Source organism: Mytilus californianus, unplaced genomic scaffold, assembly GCF_021869535.1.
Source record: "Mytilus californianus isolate M0D057914Y unplaced genomic scaffold, xbMytCali1.0.p SCAF_5, whole genome shotgun sequence".
Lineage (NCBI taxonomy): Eukaryota > Metazoa > Mollusca > Bivalvia > Mytilida > Mytilidae > Mytilus > Mytilus californianus.
This window is the reverse complement of record NW_026262701.1, coordinates 118,234,363-118,250,292: the sequence shown is the minus strand read 5'-3', so window position 1 is coordinate 118,250,292 and position 15,930 is coordinate 118,234,363. Positions and strand designations below refer to the sequence as shown.

Here is a 15,930-nt window from a genome sequence, read left to right as displayed (position 1 = left end):
TTAGTTTTTTTTTTGGTGTGGAATACCTGCACTTAGACATGGATCATTTCATACAAATTTTACTTGCTCTTTACACTCTTGCTGTGTTGTCCCTGCTTATACAGAGGGGATTTTCATTGTCCCTGCTTATACAGAGGGGATTTTCATTGTCCCTGCTTATACAGAGGGCATTTTCATTGTCCCTGCTTATACAGAGGGCATTTTCATTGTCCCTGCTTATACAGAGGGGATTTTCATTGTCACTGCTTATACAGAGGGGATTTTCATTGTCCCTGCTTATACAGAGGGCATTTTCATTGTCCCTGCTTATACAGAGGGCATTTTCATTGTCCCTGCTTATACAGAGGGGATTTTCATTGTCACTGCTTATACAGAGGGGATTTTCATTGTCCCTGCTTATACAGAGGAGATTTTCATTGTCCCTGCTTATACAGAGGGGATTTTCATTGTCCCTGCTTATACAGAGGGGATTTTCATTGTCACTGCTTATACAGAGGGCATTTTCATTGTCCCTGCTTATACAGAGGGCATTTTCATTGTCCCTGCTTATACAGAGGGGATTTTCATTGTCCCTGCTTATACAGAGGGGATTTTCAGTATGCAGCTCTTTTAATTTGATATTCAAATACAGTGTTTGAATTTCCTTTATCTATTGTACAAATATTGTAAGTTAAATAACCAATCTTGGAATTTTGCCAGTACACGTTAAGTAGCATATTTTGTGTCAACTCAACTAGTTTCAAAACCAGTCTAAAAAGATGGTTTTCTCTCAGATAGAAGAGATTTATCAGGCTATCCTATTCTGTAACTCTTTATTAGAGAATAATGAACTAAAATGGAACCATTAAAACCTCTTATACACATTCTTCTGTAAATGAAAAGACATCTGAAACATTGATTTTATTAGCAAAATATGTTCTTTGATATTGTTGAAAGATATCACGTAACACTTCTATGAGCAGCTGAGTTAAGCTATGATTACAAAGAACTAAATATTGAAGAAATCGTTTGAATAACGCGGTATGGTAATGACACCGGAGAGATAGTGGCTGAATCCCTTATATGTTTTAGTCTTCATCTTTTGCATAGATAGGTTATTTGAACCAATGGTATAGATTTGATTCCAAACGTCATTTTTGATGATATATTTTTTAAGTTTTGAAATTGACTTATTGAATCTCTAAATTGAGGAACAGTGGTTAAGGATATAATTTTCTACTTTAATTTGTAAAAATATAATGAGTATCTATTAAACCAGTCTGTCATCACAAAATTTAGACTTTCAAAAACACTTTAAAAAATTTAATTAATGATTTTAGTTATAAAGGAGAATTAACAAACTCAAATTCCTGTGTTTACTCAAAATTGTAGCTGGTCTTATTAGAGAATAAGTCTTGAGTTTATTTTAGAAATATATGGATGGTTGTAGCAAAAATTGGAACATGATGTATTTAAAATGAAAACATTTAACTGAATTAACCACTTTTGTAGACCTAGAATGATAAGCTTTCCATATTGCATAAATACTTGCCCATTGTTGAAGGCCACATGTTGGTTTTTATTTGTTTGTATTGTTTGGTTGCTGTCTCATTAATTTAACATATACTCTGTATTTCTTTTTATTAATCATGCTAACTTTTCCATTACAGTAAAGAAATAACACAGACAGAAAAGGCAAAGTTTGGTGAATTATGTCAGGTAATTTTTGTGTAATACACATGTGTAAGTTAATAGTTTGGTGAATTATGTCAGGTAATTATTATGTTAATACACATGTGTAAGTTAATAGTTTGGTGAATTATGTCAGGTAATTATTGTGTGTTAGATAATTTTTTTGCAGACCATAAAACATTGTGAGAAATTGCATTGTTAAAAACAGTATTTTTACAAGAATCTAAACAATGTAATATTAATACCTGTAACATGTTGCAATAAATCAATCGTTGTTAAACTAAAAGTATTTACAGAAACCTTGATAAGTCTTATTTAATTGCACCAGATAAGAATGTTCAAATTATTGGTGGTTTTGGTCATTCAAGGCCATTGTGAATTTGTGTTAATGGTACATAGTCTTCTATGATACTACTGTTGTATGTAAAGTTTTAACTTCATATGTGCTGAATATAGTCATATAAGACTATATTAAACTTGATCTATTTAATAATTCTTTTGATTAAACTTTTGATTTCATCTATCGATCATGAGATGTGTTACAGTAAGTAGTTTACAGTTATGGATGGAAAAATATCTGCTATTGATTATGTTGTACTGTAAACTATTTTATGTGTATCATTTTAAGCATATGAGCGATTGAAGTATTAGAGCAATACTAATCATAATGATGGTTAATACTGAGAAACAGTTTATAAGAAAAACCAAAAGAGCAAGTTCATCAAGAAACCCAATTTAGTTTCCAGAATATAACCTTAAAACTGATAGAATGATTAGGGATGAACTAAGTAGGTGCCCAGTAGCCCTTAGCTCCTAAAATTTGACTTAGCCACTGATACCTTACTGTATATATCTGCATAATGATATAACAGTTTACTATAGAAAATACAAGACTGGGCTATTGCATGAAAATTTCTATGTTATAATATTTCTCTGGTTAATGTTACAATTGCTCCACAACATAAGATCAATCAATATTATATATCAACCTATATCTAATGTACACTTAAGTACTGTTTATGCCTGAAGCATCACTGCTTGGAGAGGCATTAGTTGTTGAAATGCATATCTGGTGCGGTAAAATTGATACCTCAAATGTTATATATACAAAAATAAATTTGATATCTAAAATAATTAATTTTAGCAAAAGAAGTTTTCTAATTTTAAATATTTATGCATATGTTTCAGTATTCTCCAGGAAGATTGTGGTTTGCAAGATATGTCAATTCACAGGTAATTTACATATGGCATTTTAACTACATAAGATTGGTACAAAGTTAAACTTGATTTGATTGATTTGATTTTTGGTGTTTTAACGCCACTTTTAAACACCGCTTTTGGGCTATTTCGTGGCGGCCAGTTTTTATTGGTGGAGGAAGCCGGAGTGCCCGGAGAAAACCACAGACCTTCGATAGGAAAACTGACAATCCTAGTCAATTAAGATTGGAGTCGAGTGCACCCACACGAGCGGGGTTCGAACTCACAACCTCAGTGTTGACTGGCTAGTGATTACAGTAGTAACTACTTAGGCCCCTAAGTTAAACTTGATATTTTTTAGATAACTTCGATGTCTTTCTAGTTAATGCAAAAATTGCAACAGTATTATATGTTTCTGTTATAAAAAATAAATCATTTAATATCTTACTTTTGTTCTTCAAATTTTTACAAATATCAGAACTTCTGGGAATATCATTTATAACAGTTTGTGGTTGCCTGAAATTGAATTTACAATACAGGAAGAGTTATCTCCCATAACAAAATTCAAATGTGATTAAAAAATATAAAAAGCCCAAGTGAGATGTGAAATCAAATAAGAAGAAAGGTCACATAAAAAACAATTTCAACCAAAATCATTTGAGTGCAGGGAATATTTAGTTTTTGAGAAATAGTTAAAGGTAGTTATGCAACTGAAAAAAAATTTCTATTAATATTTATTGTATTTTTAAAACAATTTTAAAAACTCGTCAAAACTCTTCCTTCCCTTGTTTAAGACAATTATATAAAGTAATAAATATGTACTTTTTCATATAAATGAAAATGTCGTGTTTGAGAAGCCATTGAGATTTGGAAGTCAATCAACACACAGGCTCTGTATATGTCATATGTTTTGGAAAAGCCAAGTTATTCATCAGCTTCACTCCTACTGAATGCCATTTATTTCATAGAATTTGGATTAAGCTTGATGGAGCAATATTTTACATGCAACTAAACAGCATTTGATTGATTATACAAATAATGGAATATAGATAATATAGAAATATATAAATGGACGAACTTGATCAGTGTTACAGAAACATTAGTTGATCATCGGCACAAACCAAATATACATTTCTCGCAGATCGAATCTAATGAAGCTTGAATTATAAATAGATTGCTGCAGGCCAAAAAAATTGTATTGTGAGAAATGATATGATTAACATTTAGAATTCTCACTCTGTCAAAAGACTACTAGTATTGCCAAGGGAGTCAAGATTATTTAGAATTTTAGGATTTATTTCTCAAATCACTGAGTAATTGACATTTACCAAAGTGTGTGAAGTACATACCGGTAAATCCATTAGTCGACAGATCTATATTATTGAAATGTCATAATGTTGTGATGGTTGCACCAGACACCAGATTCACAATTCTGAGAAAATGGCTAATTTATTGTAGCCAACCAGTATATAAGGTTATATGTATATACTTAGTCTTCAGAGTTACAAAATCATTATGTATAATTACTTAGCAAATCAGACAGTATCTTCACAAAATTTTCATAAAGCTAAGTGTTTCATGACCAGGCTTCATTTTAAGTTATAAATGAATAGACGGGATAGATGAAGTTTTAAATCCCTGAGGAAATTTATCATTATTACTCTGGGAGCAATCTTCTGGATTTGCCATCTTCAAAAATGCTTAGAGAGGAATGTTTAGGAATGTAAGGGTAGGATTTTAAACACCTTGTAGTAGTATGATTTCAGCTATTGCTAAAAGAAAACAAGATGGTTTGATAAAATGACAGTGTTAACAAAATAAGAGAAATCTTTTCAATATAGATTCTACCACCATACTATATGCATCTGCTTGAGGTAGTTGAGTTTTCCAATTTAACATATAGTGTGTGCTGAGCATTATAAAAATTTTAAATGTGATTATTGAGAGTGGATAAATATTATAATTAACAAAGTACTGAGATGGAATCGGCTCCTTTCATGATTTAATGAAAACCTCTAATGTATAGTATTGTGACTAGTCTTGGTTGGAAATCACAAGCGATAATTTGATCAACTTTTGCTTCATCAAATATATATCCCATTGGTCAGAACCAGTTTAAATGCATGAAGAATTAGAAAAAGCAAAAATGAAATTAGCCTATGACATGTCTGAACACTTTAGTTTCATGTTGTGCTTTAATAGGTTTCTCTTTTATATTGTAACTTCCATTATGTGCTGCATATATAACTCTTGATTGCCTATCAGATAAAATTTGAAATATAACCATGCTAAATGACCATAAATGGCTAAATTATACTGGACTTGATGACGGTTTTGACCAGCATGGAGATAATATTGCTATAAATTTGTGGTAATTAGGTATAATAGATAGTGTTATATGACATGTAGGTTAAACATACACTATTGACCAATCAAAAGATAGATAGGGATATTTCTATGACAACCTCAGATCAAAATGAGCATGCTCTGTAATTAAGTCAGCTTTTCATTACTTTAAGGAGGAAGCATTTGGGCTAAAGTGGATGTTCCAGGAGATAAATAGAATAAAAATCAATTTTGTGTCACTTTGAATAAAATAAAGATTAAGAAATTAGACTGCAATTTACTGATAAAACATAAAAGTCATTAACCATTTAAAACAAAATAAATGTTTCATGAGAGAATGAAAATAAACAGTAAATTCAGAAATTTTTGTGATGTTTTATTGAGTCAGGATAGGTTTTTTTAATGCTATCAAAAGTTTTAAAAAATGCATTTCAAGTTTGGTAGTATTATTTGTATGCAACTTTTCCTAAAAATTTAATAAATAGTCTCACTTTTAAGGCCAATTAGAATAATAAACGAAAACAACAAGTCTGGAGTGCTTTTCTGGAATTTCCTCCATCAGGAATGCTGAAAGCTGAATATTTGAAAGCCAATATATTGACAATTATAAAAGTATGCAAACATTTTTTAATTTACAGTATTCATAATACACAATAAGATGGTGAATGCTATTGTTGCCATTTCTACAGTATTTTACAGGGGTCTTTTTATGATAAAAGTAGCATTTTCTTGAATTTTGTACAGTACAGTCAATGGTATTGTAAAATAACAGCCATTTCTCAAACTAATAAAAAAAATTTCATTTTTTGCTGTTATGGTAAAGGAACTGATTAGTTCTAATCTTTTATGGTAAACATTTATCTTTTACAGATATTACACATGGTACACATGGTAGCAGAAGAGATATTTTTTCCATATAATAAAGTATTTCACATGCATTTAGTGTAAATTTAGGTGGTTTTTTTTCAGAGAACACACAAAGATGGTTACAGAACAGCTATTCATCCATTATGAAGCTATAAAGAATTTCATAATTGTTTAGTTATAAATATTGTTTATATTTTTTAGAGAGTACACAGTAAGATGGTTACAGAACAGCTATTCCTCCATTATGATGCTATAAAGAATTTCATAATTGTTTAGTTATAAATATTGTTTATATTTTTTAGAGAGTACACAGTAAGATGGTTACAGAACAGCTATTCCTCCATTATGATGCTATAAAGAATTTCATAGTTGTTTAGTTATTAATGTTGTCTATATTTTTTAGAGAGTACACAGTAAGATGGTTACCGAACAGATATTCTTCCGCCTTGTACAATATTTTGCAGTGGTGCTATTTGAATGTAATGAGGCTGAAGATTTCTCTCCTGCTAAATCATTAATGAATATGTGTTTTACATTTTATAGTCAAAGTAAGTACCACAAAAAGATTTGAAATAATTAGTAACAAACCAAATGTATCTGTTTATATATCAAATTGGTCCTGTAAAAATTTAATATTTTCAAAGCATTCTGATATGTTATTTCTTATTTTGGTAAATTTTTGAAAATGGAAAGATAGTGGAATCATTTCTTTTGAAAATTGTAAACGATGGTCATTTCCAGTTAATTTTATTATTTTTACTTATAGTACAGTTGATCAATGACAATTTATGAAAGTTTTCTTGTGTTGCTGGGTTATAATTGCTGTCGCTGACAAATACCCCACATCTCTGTTTATTTCAATTAAGATGTGCTTTTAAATATATTTGAAATAATGATAATAAAGCAATTGATATTTGTTTCTAATTAGTACCTTGTGGTAAGAGTGTTGAGAAGAATTTCCTGTATAATTTCCTTTGTGACCAGCCTATCTGGCAATCATTACGGTTCTGGAATGCTGCTTACTTTGATGCTGTTCAGTGTGAGAGAGCAAGGCGACCAATGACAACAAGGTACAATAATGTAAAGTGAAACCTGTCAAAACTACTTCCTGTATAAACTGAATTTTTGAGAGAGAAAAAAACAGAATATTCTTCAGTAATCTTCTTTTTTTTTCAAAAATTCAACACTTTATTATCTGAACTGAACTGTCTCTTTCAAAAAGGTCTAGTTAAAACAAGATTTTCTGTAATATGCAATAACAGTGAAACTTATCTAACTTGTTTGAACAAGTATTGCCAAGAGTATTGCTTTCAAGATTTCCTTACCAGACCCAGTAGTAGTTGAAAATAGCCTCCACTACTGAACATATTTACACAGTAACAAATCGGGAAAGTTTTTCTAAAAAAATCTTCATTTTCTATGTGATAATATTTTCAAATCATAAATGTTTTGCAAAAGCCAATTTTATAACCAACCAGGAGGAGGCTCAAGCATTCTAATTAAGTAATGCAAATACATGTACTCACACTGTGATGAATTTTTTTTTTTTGTACAGAGAGCTTCATTCACAGTTATACATTCACAATACTTTTGTTTCTAATTAAAGGAATGATGCAAGAGATGACCAAAAGGATGACAGACGATTCCAAGAAAACATTACATTTGGACAGTTAGGGTATGATATGATAATTGTTAAATAGTTCTTCAGAAAAGTCATCTAAACTTTCTGTTTACCCTTTATTCTTTATTTTATTTTAAATAAAAGAAGAATATTTCTATGGAACACGGATGCCCCCGCTTGTAAATATACAGCAAACTTAGCAATTTTTCCATGTATAAAGGAGCTAAAATTGAACGTGAAAGTAACACCACCCAAATTCAACTGGATCTCTGTTTCCCCTAGCGGCGGGGGAATAAAAAGTAATTGTAAGTAAAATCATGCAGTTGTTGTAATACATGTACAGATGTACATTATATCCTTGCAGTTCTTTAGTGTTTGTTTTATCTAACAAACCATAAATTTCAGGTTCTTTAATATTCTTCATCAAACCACCCGTATGAAAAACATGACACGTACTCCAGCCGGACAGTAGCCGTACTGTAGCCGTACTGAGAACCGTACTTATAATATTCATTTGGACTTTTCTTTGAATTGCTTATAATAGATACCCCGGCTGGACTTTCAGCGAAATTAGCCGTAAACCGGCTCGAAATATTTAAATTAGCAGGAGTCCGGTTCATGAAGTCCAGCTGGACTTTAATAAAAGTACGTCTGAATAAAAATCCAGCCGGCATTTATGGCAAAAATATGGACTCTATAAAGTTCAGCCGGACTTTACAAAGTACGGCTGAACTTTAAAAAGTCCAGCTGGACTTCAAAAAGTGCGGTTTGACTTTTAAAGATGATCTCAGCAGGGGCAAATCCTGCCATTTTCAAAAGGGGGGTTCCTAACTCAGGATAAAAGGGGGGGGGGGGGGGTCCAACCCCCGGAACCCTCCCCCTGGATCCGCCACTGCTCAGTTTTTCTTCAGATGGTTGGTTCTTCTGATTTAATTTGCATCATGCATCCCTTGCTATAATCTGAAAATACAAAAACAACAGATGACATTATGCATTTATACTGGTTATTTCTTTTGTACTGTCTTACTGGCAAAACCAAGTAATGGGGAACGGAGAAGCTAAATGCTAGCTTCTAATAATTTGTGGTTATAATAGCCTAAATAATTTTAAAGTGGCTAAAAATAAAATAAAGTTGGCTTTGAAAATCACTGAAAGTGTAGAAATTAAAAAACTTACATAACAACTCAAATAATAACCATTCCTTAATACAGAGGGAATAAAAAATATAACAATACATTTTTTTACATAACCTGATAACAATTCAAAACAGGAAGTGACAGTGACATAACAGACAAGATGAAAATTATTGCATGAATATAAATATTTGATGTAGGTTTTTTATTCTTTTTACTCTTCAAAAATAAGAATTAATTAAGCTATTTATAATATTGTAATTATTCTATTTATATTTTGAATAAAAAGAGCATATCAGATTATAAATACCACCAAAATGGTGGAATTCAATTTATTGTACTTACCAGAATATGCAATCCAAAACACATGCAAACAGCAATCTTCCTAAATAATTTTGTCATTGATGCCAGTCAGAAGGATCCATCTTCTCTATTTAATGTGAAAAGAACTACTTCCAAACATTTGCTTTATACACAATTATGTAAAATTCTCATTTTGTTCAAGAAAGAAGACACATCTTCCTGTTTATTCCAAAATCAAATTGTGTTGTTTTGCAATACATGAGGTTGTTTAAGGAGTTGTTTTAAATGTTCCTCTTATGACTAATTGCATGTGCCTTAATTTTGAATATGTGATAGATTAAGAAAAGAAAATCAATTATTAATTTGTTTAATTATGAAATTTTTAATAAAAGTGATAGTAATTGCAGAAATATGTATTTCGAAATGTGTTCTCCTACATATGGCCTCAATCTCTGTGGAGATAGTACTTTCTGTGACCTGTCCAGACTGAGGTTAATTGAAAACAGATGGCACATTTCTACAAGACTAACTGCTATTTAATCACTGTTATATGGCTCAAGTTTCTAATTGATGTTAAAGAATTTTCTAAGTCTAAATTCCTGCTCATAAATGAATGTTAAATTTTCTAAGACAAAAATCCTGCTGATCATTTTACAGAAAGGAATAAATTTCCTCAAAAGTCCAGCCGTGTTTATTTTCTTGTCAGTATTACAAAAAGTGCTGTTGGACTTTTAAGAAAATACCGGCTGGCAAATAACCCAAGTATAAGAAAAAGTACGTGTACGGCTCATGTCAGACTGGACTTTTCAAAGTCAGACTGGAATACGTCTCAAGTCCAGCTGGAGTCCAGTTGAACTCCTGTTGAAATTTTCATACGGGCGTGACCTACTCAAGACTTCATTGACATGGAAATACATTTTTGGTTTCATTTTGCATTTTACAAAAAACTTTATTGATATTTTAATCATTTATTTACAAAAAGCAATCACTAAAATATACTAAACATGAATTTGAGAAAAATAAAATAAATTAAGGTGAGAAAATGGTGTCTTCCCGATTGTCCCACTTTTTGAAATTACAGGTAAAAAAGTAATGAAATTTTGTGGGACAATCGGGAATATGTTTGTGGGACAATTGGGAAGCTTAAATGTGGGACAATCGGGAATTGTTTTGATAGTGATTAATTTGTTTTTATAGTGCGTAGCAGGTATAGTTACAGGTAAATAATCAGTGTATTATAAAATATGAAATAAAGATGAACAAATAATCATGAATACTTACATTTTTTTTTTGCAAAGAATAGGTACAATTGAAGTATCATCAAACATATAATATAATATTAAGTCAAAAAATGTCACATATCAAGCACTACTCAATTCTCCATTAATGTGTACTAAAGAGTTGCAATTCAGCACACATGATAAACAGCTGAATACAAGAAAGCCCAAATAATAAACAGCTTAATTCATAAGTTCAACAATAAAGCACGCATAATACATAAGTACAACAATAAAGCACACACAATACATAACATAAACATCACAACACAATACATAACATAAACATCACAACACAACACATCATACAATTGCAACAAATTTAGTCCAAGTGTAGCAAATGAGAGGCAACGTGTTAACATACTGACAAACACTAACTTCGCCACTCTGAAGATAATCTTTGAGTTCTTATGTTGCGTTGATTGAGTTGTACCTGCATTTTCTTCTCTTTTTTGATCGTACTATCCCGCCTAGGTACTGAATGATGGTCACTTCGTTTGCTGCCTTCTCTTCTTTAAGCGTGTATATGTTTGGGTGTGGTTCTTAGATCACCATGTTCAAGTTACTGTGCCATCCTTCGAGGTGGTTTGTCGTCATTGATCCTTCGGTTTGGTAATGGTTCCATAGTGCATTTTGCTTTCAATCCAGTATGTTGTGACGTGGTCCGTAAACGGAGTGGTATTTGCTGTTGAATCCGAATGTTCCAGGTCTTTTGGTGCATGGAACCATACGTCTTTTATTTATGCATATGGTACCCGAAAAAGAACTGGTGTCCTGTGTATAAGTTGATGATTGTCTTGTTCTCCTTTATAGTCGGTCAAGAGTCCTGTTGACTGCACTTTACGCTAAATACACTGGGTAAAGTGAAAAAAATTGTGATTCCTGGAAAGGATGACTTGGCAGAATTCTTGATAGCAGCTTTTGTTACCAATGAAGCAATTTTTGTTGGGTTTATGTGAATCTGACTTTGGGTGTAAGGGTGTCTTCAGTAGTGATAAAATGTAAATGGCATCTGTCTTCCCTGGTAAAAGTGCAAAGACTTGTGGAAACATCTCTCAGTCAACAAATGCGTGTTTAGTGCACAGTGTAAATAAGTTTAAATTTTTCTTTATATTGCATGCATTATTTCTAAATTTATTTAAAAAACTTTAGAAAAAAATGTAATCAAAATTACAGTAATGATATTTGTTTTATAAATAAACGTAACATTATTGATATATTTAAATAATTCACAAATGTTATATTATTTAATCAAAAGATGGTTTACAAAAAAAATCATATTTTATACTTTTATACTTTTATAAAATCTATATAAAATAATAGTTTGAACATCAAATAATTAATTCTTGTTTATTTAGCAAAACAAACAATAGCTACCTTGTTTATTTAAGAACATTTTACTTCATAAAATAATGTGGGACAATCAGAACTTTTCATGTGGGACAATCAGAACTCTAAAAATTTAAAAAGTGGGACAATCGGGAATAAACCGAGAAAATTATTCTGATTAGAATACAGCAATTAATCATTTTTATCGGAAATCATTACTTTTGTGTATTCATATCTGTCAGAAACAGGGGGAATACTTATTTTTACAGTCAATTTATTGTCTGGACTGATAATTAAAGCCTGTTAAATGTCAAAGTCAGATTCCCATAAGTTGTTTTTTTTTATCTGTTTTTGAATGATATGTAAAGAAAAAAATATAATTGTAGTTGTACTAAATATTTACAAGATAAGCAGTCCATTGGAGAAATAATTTTCTAGCAACTGATCAATCCAAATGTAAATTTTATAAAAGCTATTTTGTATTAAAAATCAATTTTTACTGCCATGAAATGCTAAAGTCATGTGATCATTTTACTTCATTATAGAGCTACACTGAGTTCAACCAGTTTATTTTCAACACATGATATCTGTTGAAATGTAAATTTTTACTTCTTTGCCAATTGAATAATCAGCTATTTATTTTTATTTATAAAAACAACTTATCTGACTTTCGTGGCTGGTTAGAGTTAAATAATGAAATGAAAGTAGTTTTGTTTTGTTCTCTGATTTTGCTCAAATGATGTCAAAGAAACGACAACCATAAATGATGCTGTCAAATAGACCACAGTACTATTTTGTAGATCACCTTTTAATAGCATCTTAAATATTATCTGTAAATTATTTTAGAACCAAATTATACCAGGGTCAAAATGTAGGATAAATGTTACATTTCACTATTTCTGTTAAAAAGATTTTCAAATATTTAAAACACTGTGTAAGCTTCTTGTAATTATATTTGCAGAAATCTAGCTAAATATGAAAATTTTCAACTAAACCATTGCATGTGAATATTTATTTAAGAAGTTGTAGCTGAATGTGAAAATAATGCCGAGTATTACTACCTGTCGAACAGAACAAATTTGCAATAAAAAGAAAGCAATGTTTAATTGTGTTTTACTACAGACAAATACATTTAATTAGAATGGTTTTGTCTCTTAGTCAAATCAACAGTACTTTGTCATACTGGAAATAATATGTATAACACAGCCTTGAGAAGGTAGTCTTGATTACTTCCTGAGATCACAGCTGGAAGTTCAATTGATTTAAAGATGAATATATTGATTATTACACAAAGTTCAAAGATAACTGAACGAATAAAAGAGCAAAAAACGATAACTGGACAAGTCCTGTGATCCAGTGTTTCAGGTTTTTTGTGCCCTGCCGTCACCGGAGGGGGCATTAAATGTTATCCTTGTCTGTCCGTATGTACGTCCCAAAATTGTTTTCTGTTTGCCTCCACCAAATAGTATGAAACTTATACACAATGCTTATTACCACAAAACACAGATCAAGTTTGTATTTGGGTGGCTTCACTTGTACCATCCTGGAGTCCCTTTATAATTATGGAAAAATTGTTGATTTTTTTGTTTCCTTTCTCTTACTTCAGTTTGCCTCAACCAAATGTTATGAAACTTATACACAATGCTTATTACCACAAAACACAGGTCAAGTTCGAATTTTGGTGGCGTCACTTTTACTGTTCTTGAGTTATGCCCCTTTATAACATTATATGCAAGCAGGGCATCATCTGTGTCCCATGGACACATTCTCCATTTATTTAAAAATTATTACAAGATTGAAAACTAAAAAACATTGCTTAAATCTTGAAACATAAATTGGCAGTTACATGCTGAATTGTATTTTTATGCATTTGCTTTATCACACAGTGATCATGTTATTTCAGGACCTTTTCATCCAACATGAGATCGTTTGGACTAGGGAAAGATTTATGTTTGGAGTTCCTGAGAAAACAGTCTACTATAGGAAATTTGAAACCAGGTTAGTATTGCTTATAATAGGCTAATTCATATGAAAACTTAAATATGTTAGCCTAAACAATCTAACATAATAGGCATATGACTGTTGATCTAAGAACAATGAAAACACCTTTGATCATTGTAACTGAACAAATTAAGATATTGAATTATATTGTTTTACTAAATTCCTATCTTAGATAAACTTCCAATGCAGTTTAAACCTTATTGTTTGTTGTAAAACTTTCTTTTCCACCAAGGACCAGCTTGAAACTTGGTTTGGGAAGATTCGTCTTCTGTAAACATAAAATAAGTCTAACACCACTTTGACAAAGTACACTTTAAGTCTATTAGTATATATTGAAGTTTGTTATTGACACCAAAAAACTTAGTGTCATGTAATGAACCAATTCAGAAGTGGGGTTGCATTACTTTAACATCACTGATTTAGACGTTCTATTCGGTCAAAGCATCATTTACATGGAGACTCCACTTCAAAGTATATCAGTACAGGAGTTGAATTTCTAAATTGATCCATTAAATTTGTATTTAAGTATAGAAAATTGCATTAAATTCATTACAAAAAGAAATATTCATTTGAAATTGGTGATTTTACCTAAAATCAACTAGCCAATACCTGCTGATGTGACATCAGTCATAGGCATGAATGGCACAGTATTTGGTGACAATCGGTAGCAATGTAAGCAGTATCCATTTGCCTCTTTCTCCATAAAATTGCAAGCATATATTGGACATAAGGCTGATAGCAAAACTATATACTTAGCCTGTAAATTTAGGAATGTACTGTCAAAATGACTAGTTTACTGTTTTTATGCCCCACCTATGATAGTAGTAGGGGCATTATGTTTTCTGGTCTGTGTGTCTGTTTGTTCGTCCGTCCGTCTGTCTGTCTGTGTTGCTTCAGGTTAAAGTTTTTGGTCAAGTACGTAGTTTTTGATGAAGTTGAAGTCCAATCAACTTGAAACTTAGTACACATGTTCCCTATGATATGATCTTTCTAATTTTAATGCCAAATTAGAGTTTTGACCACAATTTTACGGTCAACTGAAACATAGAAAATGATAGTGGGAGTGGGGAATCCATGTACTATATGGACATATTCTTGGTTTTTTTTTATAAATTTCAAAATTTAGTCGTAGAATTCTATTTACAATACAATGTATCAGTTGATTTTAATTTCATTTACATTTCAGAACAAATAAGAATGTTGAAAGATAATATAGAGAAATCATGACAAAAGATGTGAAATCACACGGAAACGACATAATTATTTGGTGATACAAGTTACTCTAACATTCCTGAGTTTGATTGGTCAGCCAAATGTTTGCCAAGTGTACTTCCACTATATATATCTATGTTGTCATAGAAATATGGAGCTTTCAAATGTTCTATGTAGAGGAATTTTTAGGACTTCAGTCATTCTCATTATTCAGAAAAAAATAATGGCAAATGTGTTATAATCACATATAAACTGAAATTTTTTTAGTCACCATGGATTAGTAAAGAATTTGGAATTCCCATAGTATAAAATCCATTTAAATTTTTCTCCCCCCAATTGTTTGACAAAAAGTACTTGTTTTAAATTTGGTATTTAAAATCTTTGAAATGTGCTGTAGTTAAATGATCCCTTTGAAAAGCATTCTTATGATATTGTAAATTCTGAAATTAATGCAATGTTTTTATTAATGCGAACAATGCGACAGTATCAGGTTTGCAAAAAATAAAAACTCTCATTCATAATTTCACTAGTGCTTTTCCTTCATTAAATTTTTGCAATCACATTATTACAGTAACCTTTTAACTTACTGTAAAATCAGAAATTAATGCATGCATTTATTATTGCAATTACGACACCACTCACAAATATTATATTTCGCATTTTTGTGAGTGGTGTCGTAATTGCAATAATAAATGCATGCATTAATTTCTGATTTTACAGTAAGTTAAAAGGTTACTGTTTTTAAGACTTATTTTTGCTGATATTTTTTTCATATACATCCCTCTCAAGACAATTTCACTGCAATATATATTGTGATGTGTTATGGATGTTTCCTTATTAGAGAAGATACAAGTTTCATGTATTTGTGTTATTTTTCTACTCCTTGAAATAGATCACATACAAAAATGAATGGTTAACAGTTATACTTTCCATCCTGCAGGTATACAAAGCATAATTGACCACATGATTATTT

At 31.0% G+C, this 15,930-nt stretch overlaps 1 protein-coding gene and 1 long non-coding RNA gene across 2 annotated transcripts in view; one reads left to right on the top strand and one right to left on the bottom strand.

The window, feature by feature from the left end:
* Positions 1–15,547, top strand: part of LOC127700839 (uncharacterized) — a 68,687-nt gene extending 53,140 nt beyond the window's left edge. Inside the window, exons 5-11 of the mRNA XM_052204524.1 lie at positions 1,650–1,698; positions 2,860–2,904; positions 6,485–6,629; positions 7,010–7,151; positions 7,688–7,756; positions 13,648–13,742; positions 14,932–15,547. Coding sequence (XP_052060484.1) covers positions 1,650–1,698; positions 2,860–2,904; positions 6,485–6,629; positions 7,010–7,151; positions 7,688–7,756; positions 13,648–13,742; positions 14,932–14,972 — 586 coding nt within the window. The 3' untranslated portion in view covers positions 14,973–15,547. The remainder of the gene's footprint in view (positions 1–1,649; positions 1,699–2,859; positions 2,905–6,484; positions 6,630–7,009; positions 7,152–7,687; positions 7,757–13,647; positions 13,743–14,931) is intronic.
* Positions 8,183–10,013, bottom strand: LOC127700841 (uncharacterized). Its single transcript, XR_007981737.1, has 2 exons — positions 9,181–10,013; positions 8,183–8,662 (listed from the first exon to the last, which is right to left on the bottom strand). It is a non-coding gene; the product is annotated as an uncharacterized LOC127700841 (long non-coding RNA).
* Positions 15,548–15,930: the final 383 nt, after the last annotated feature.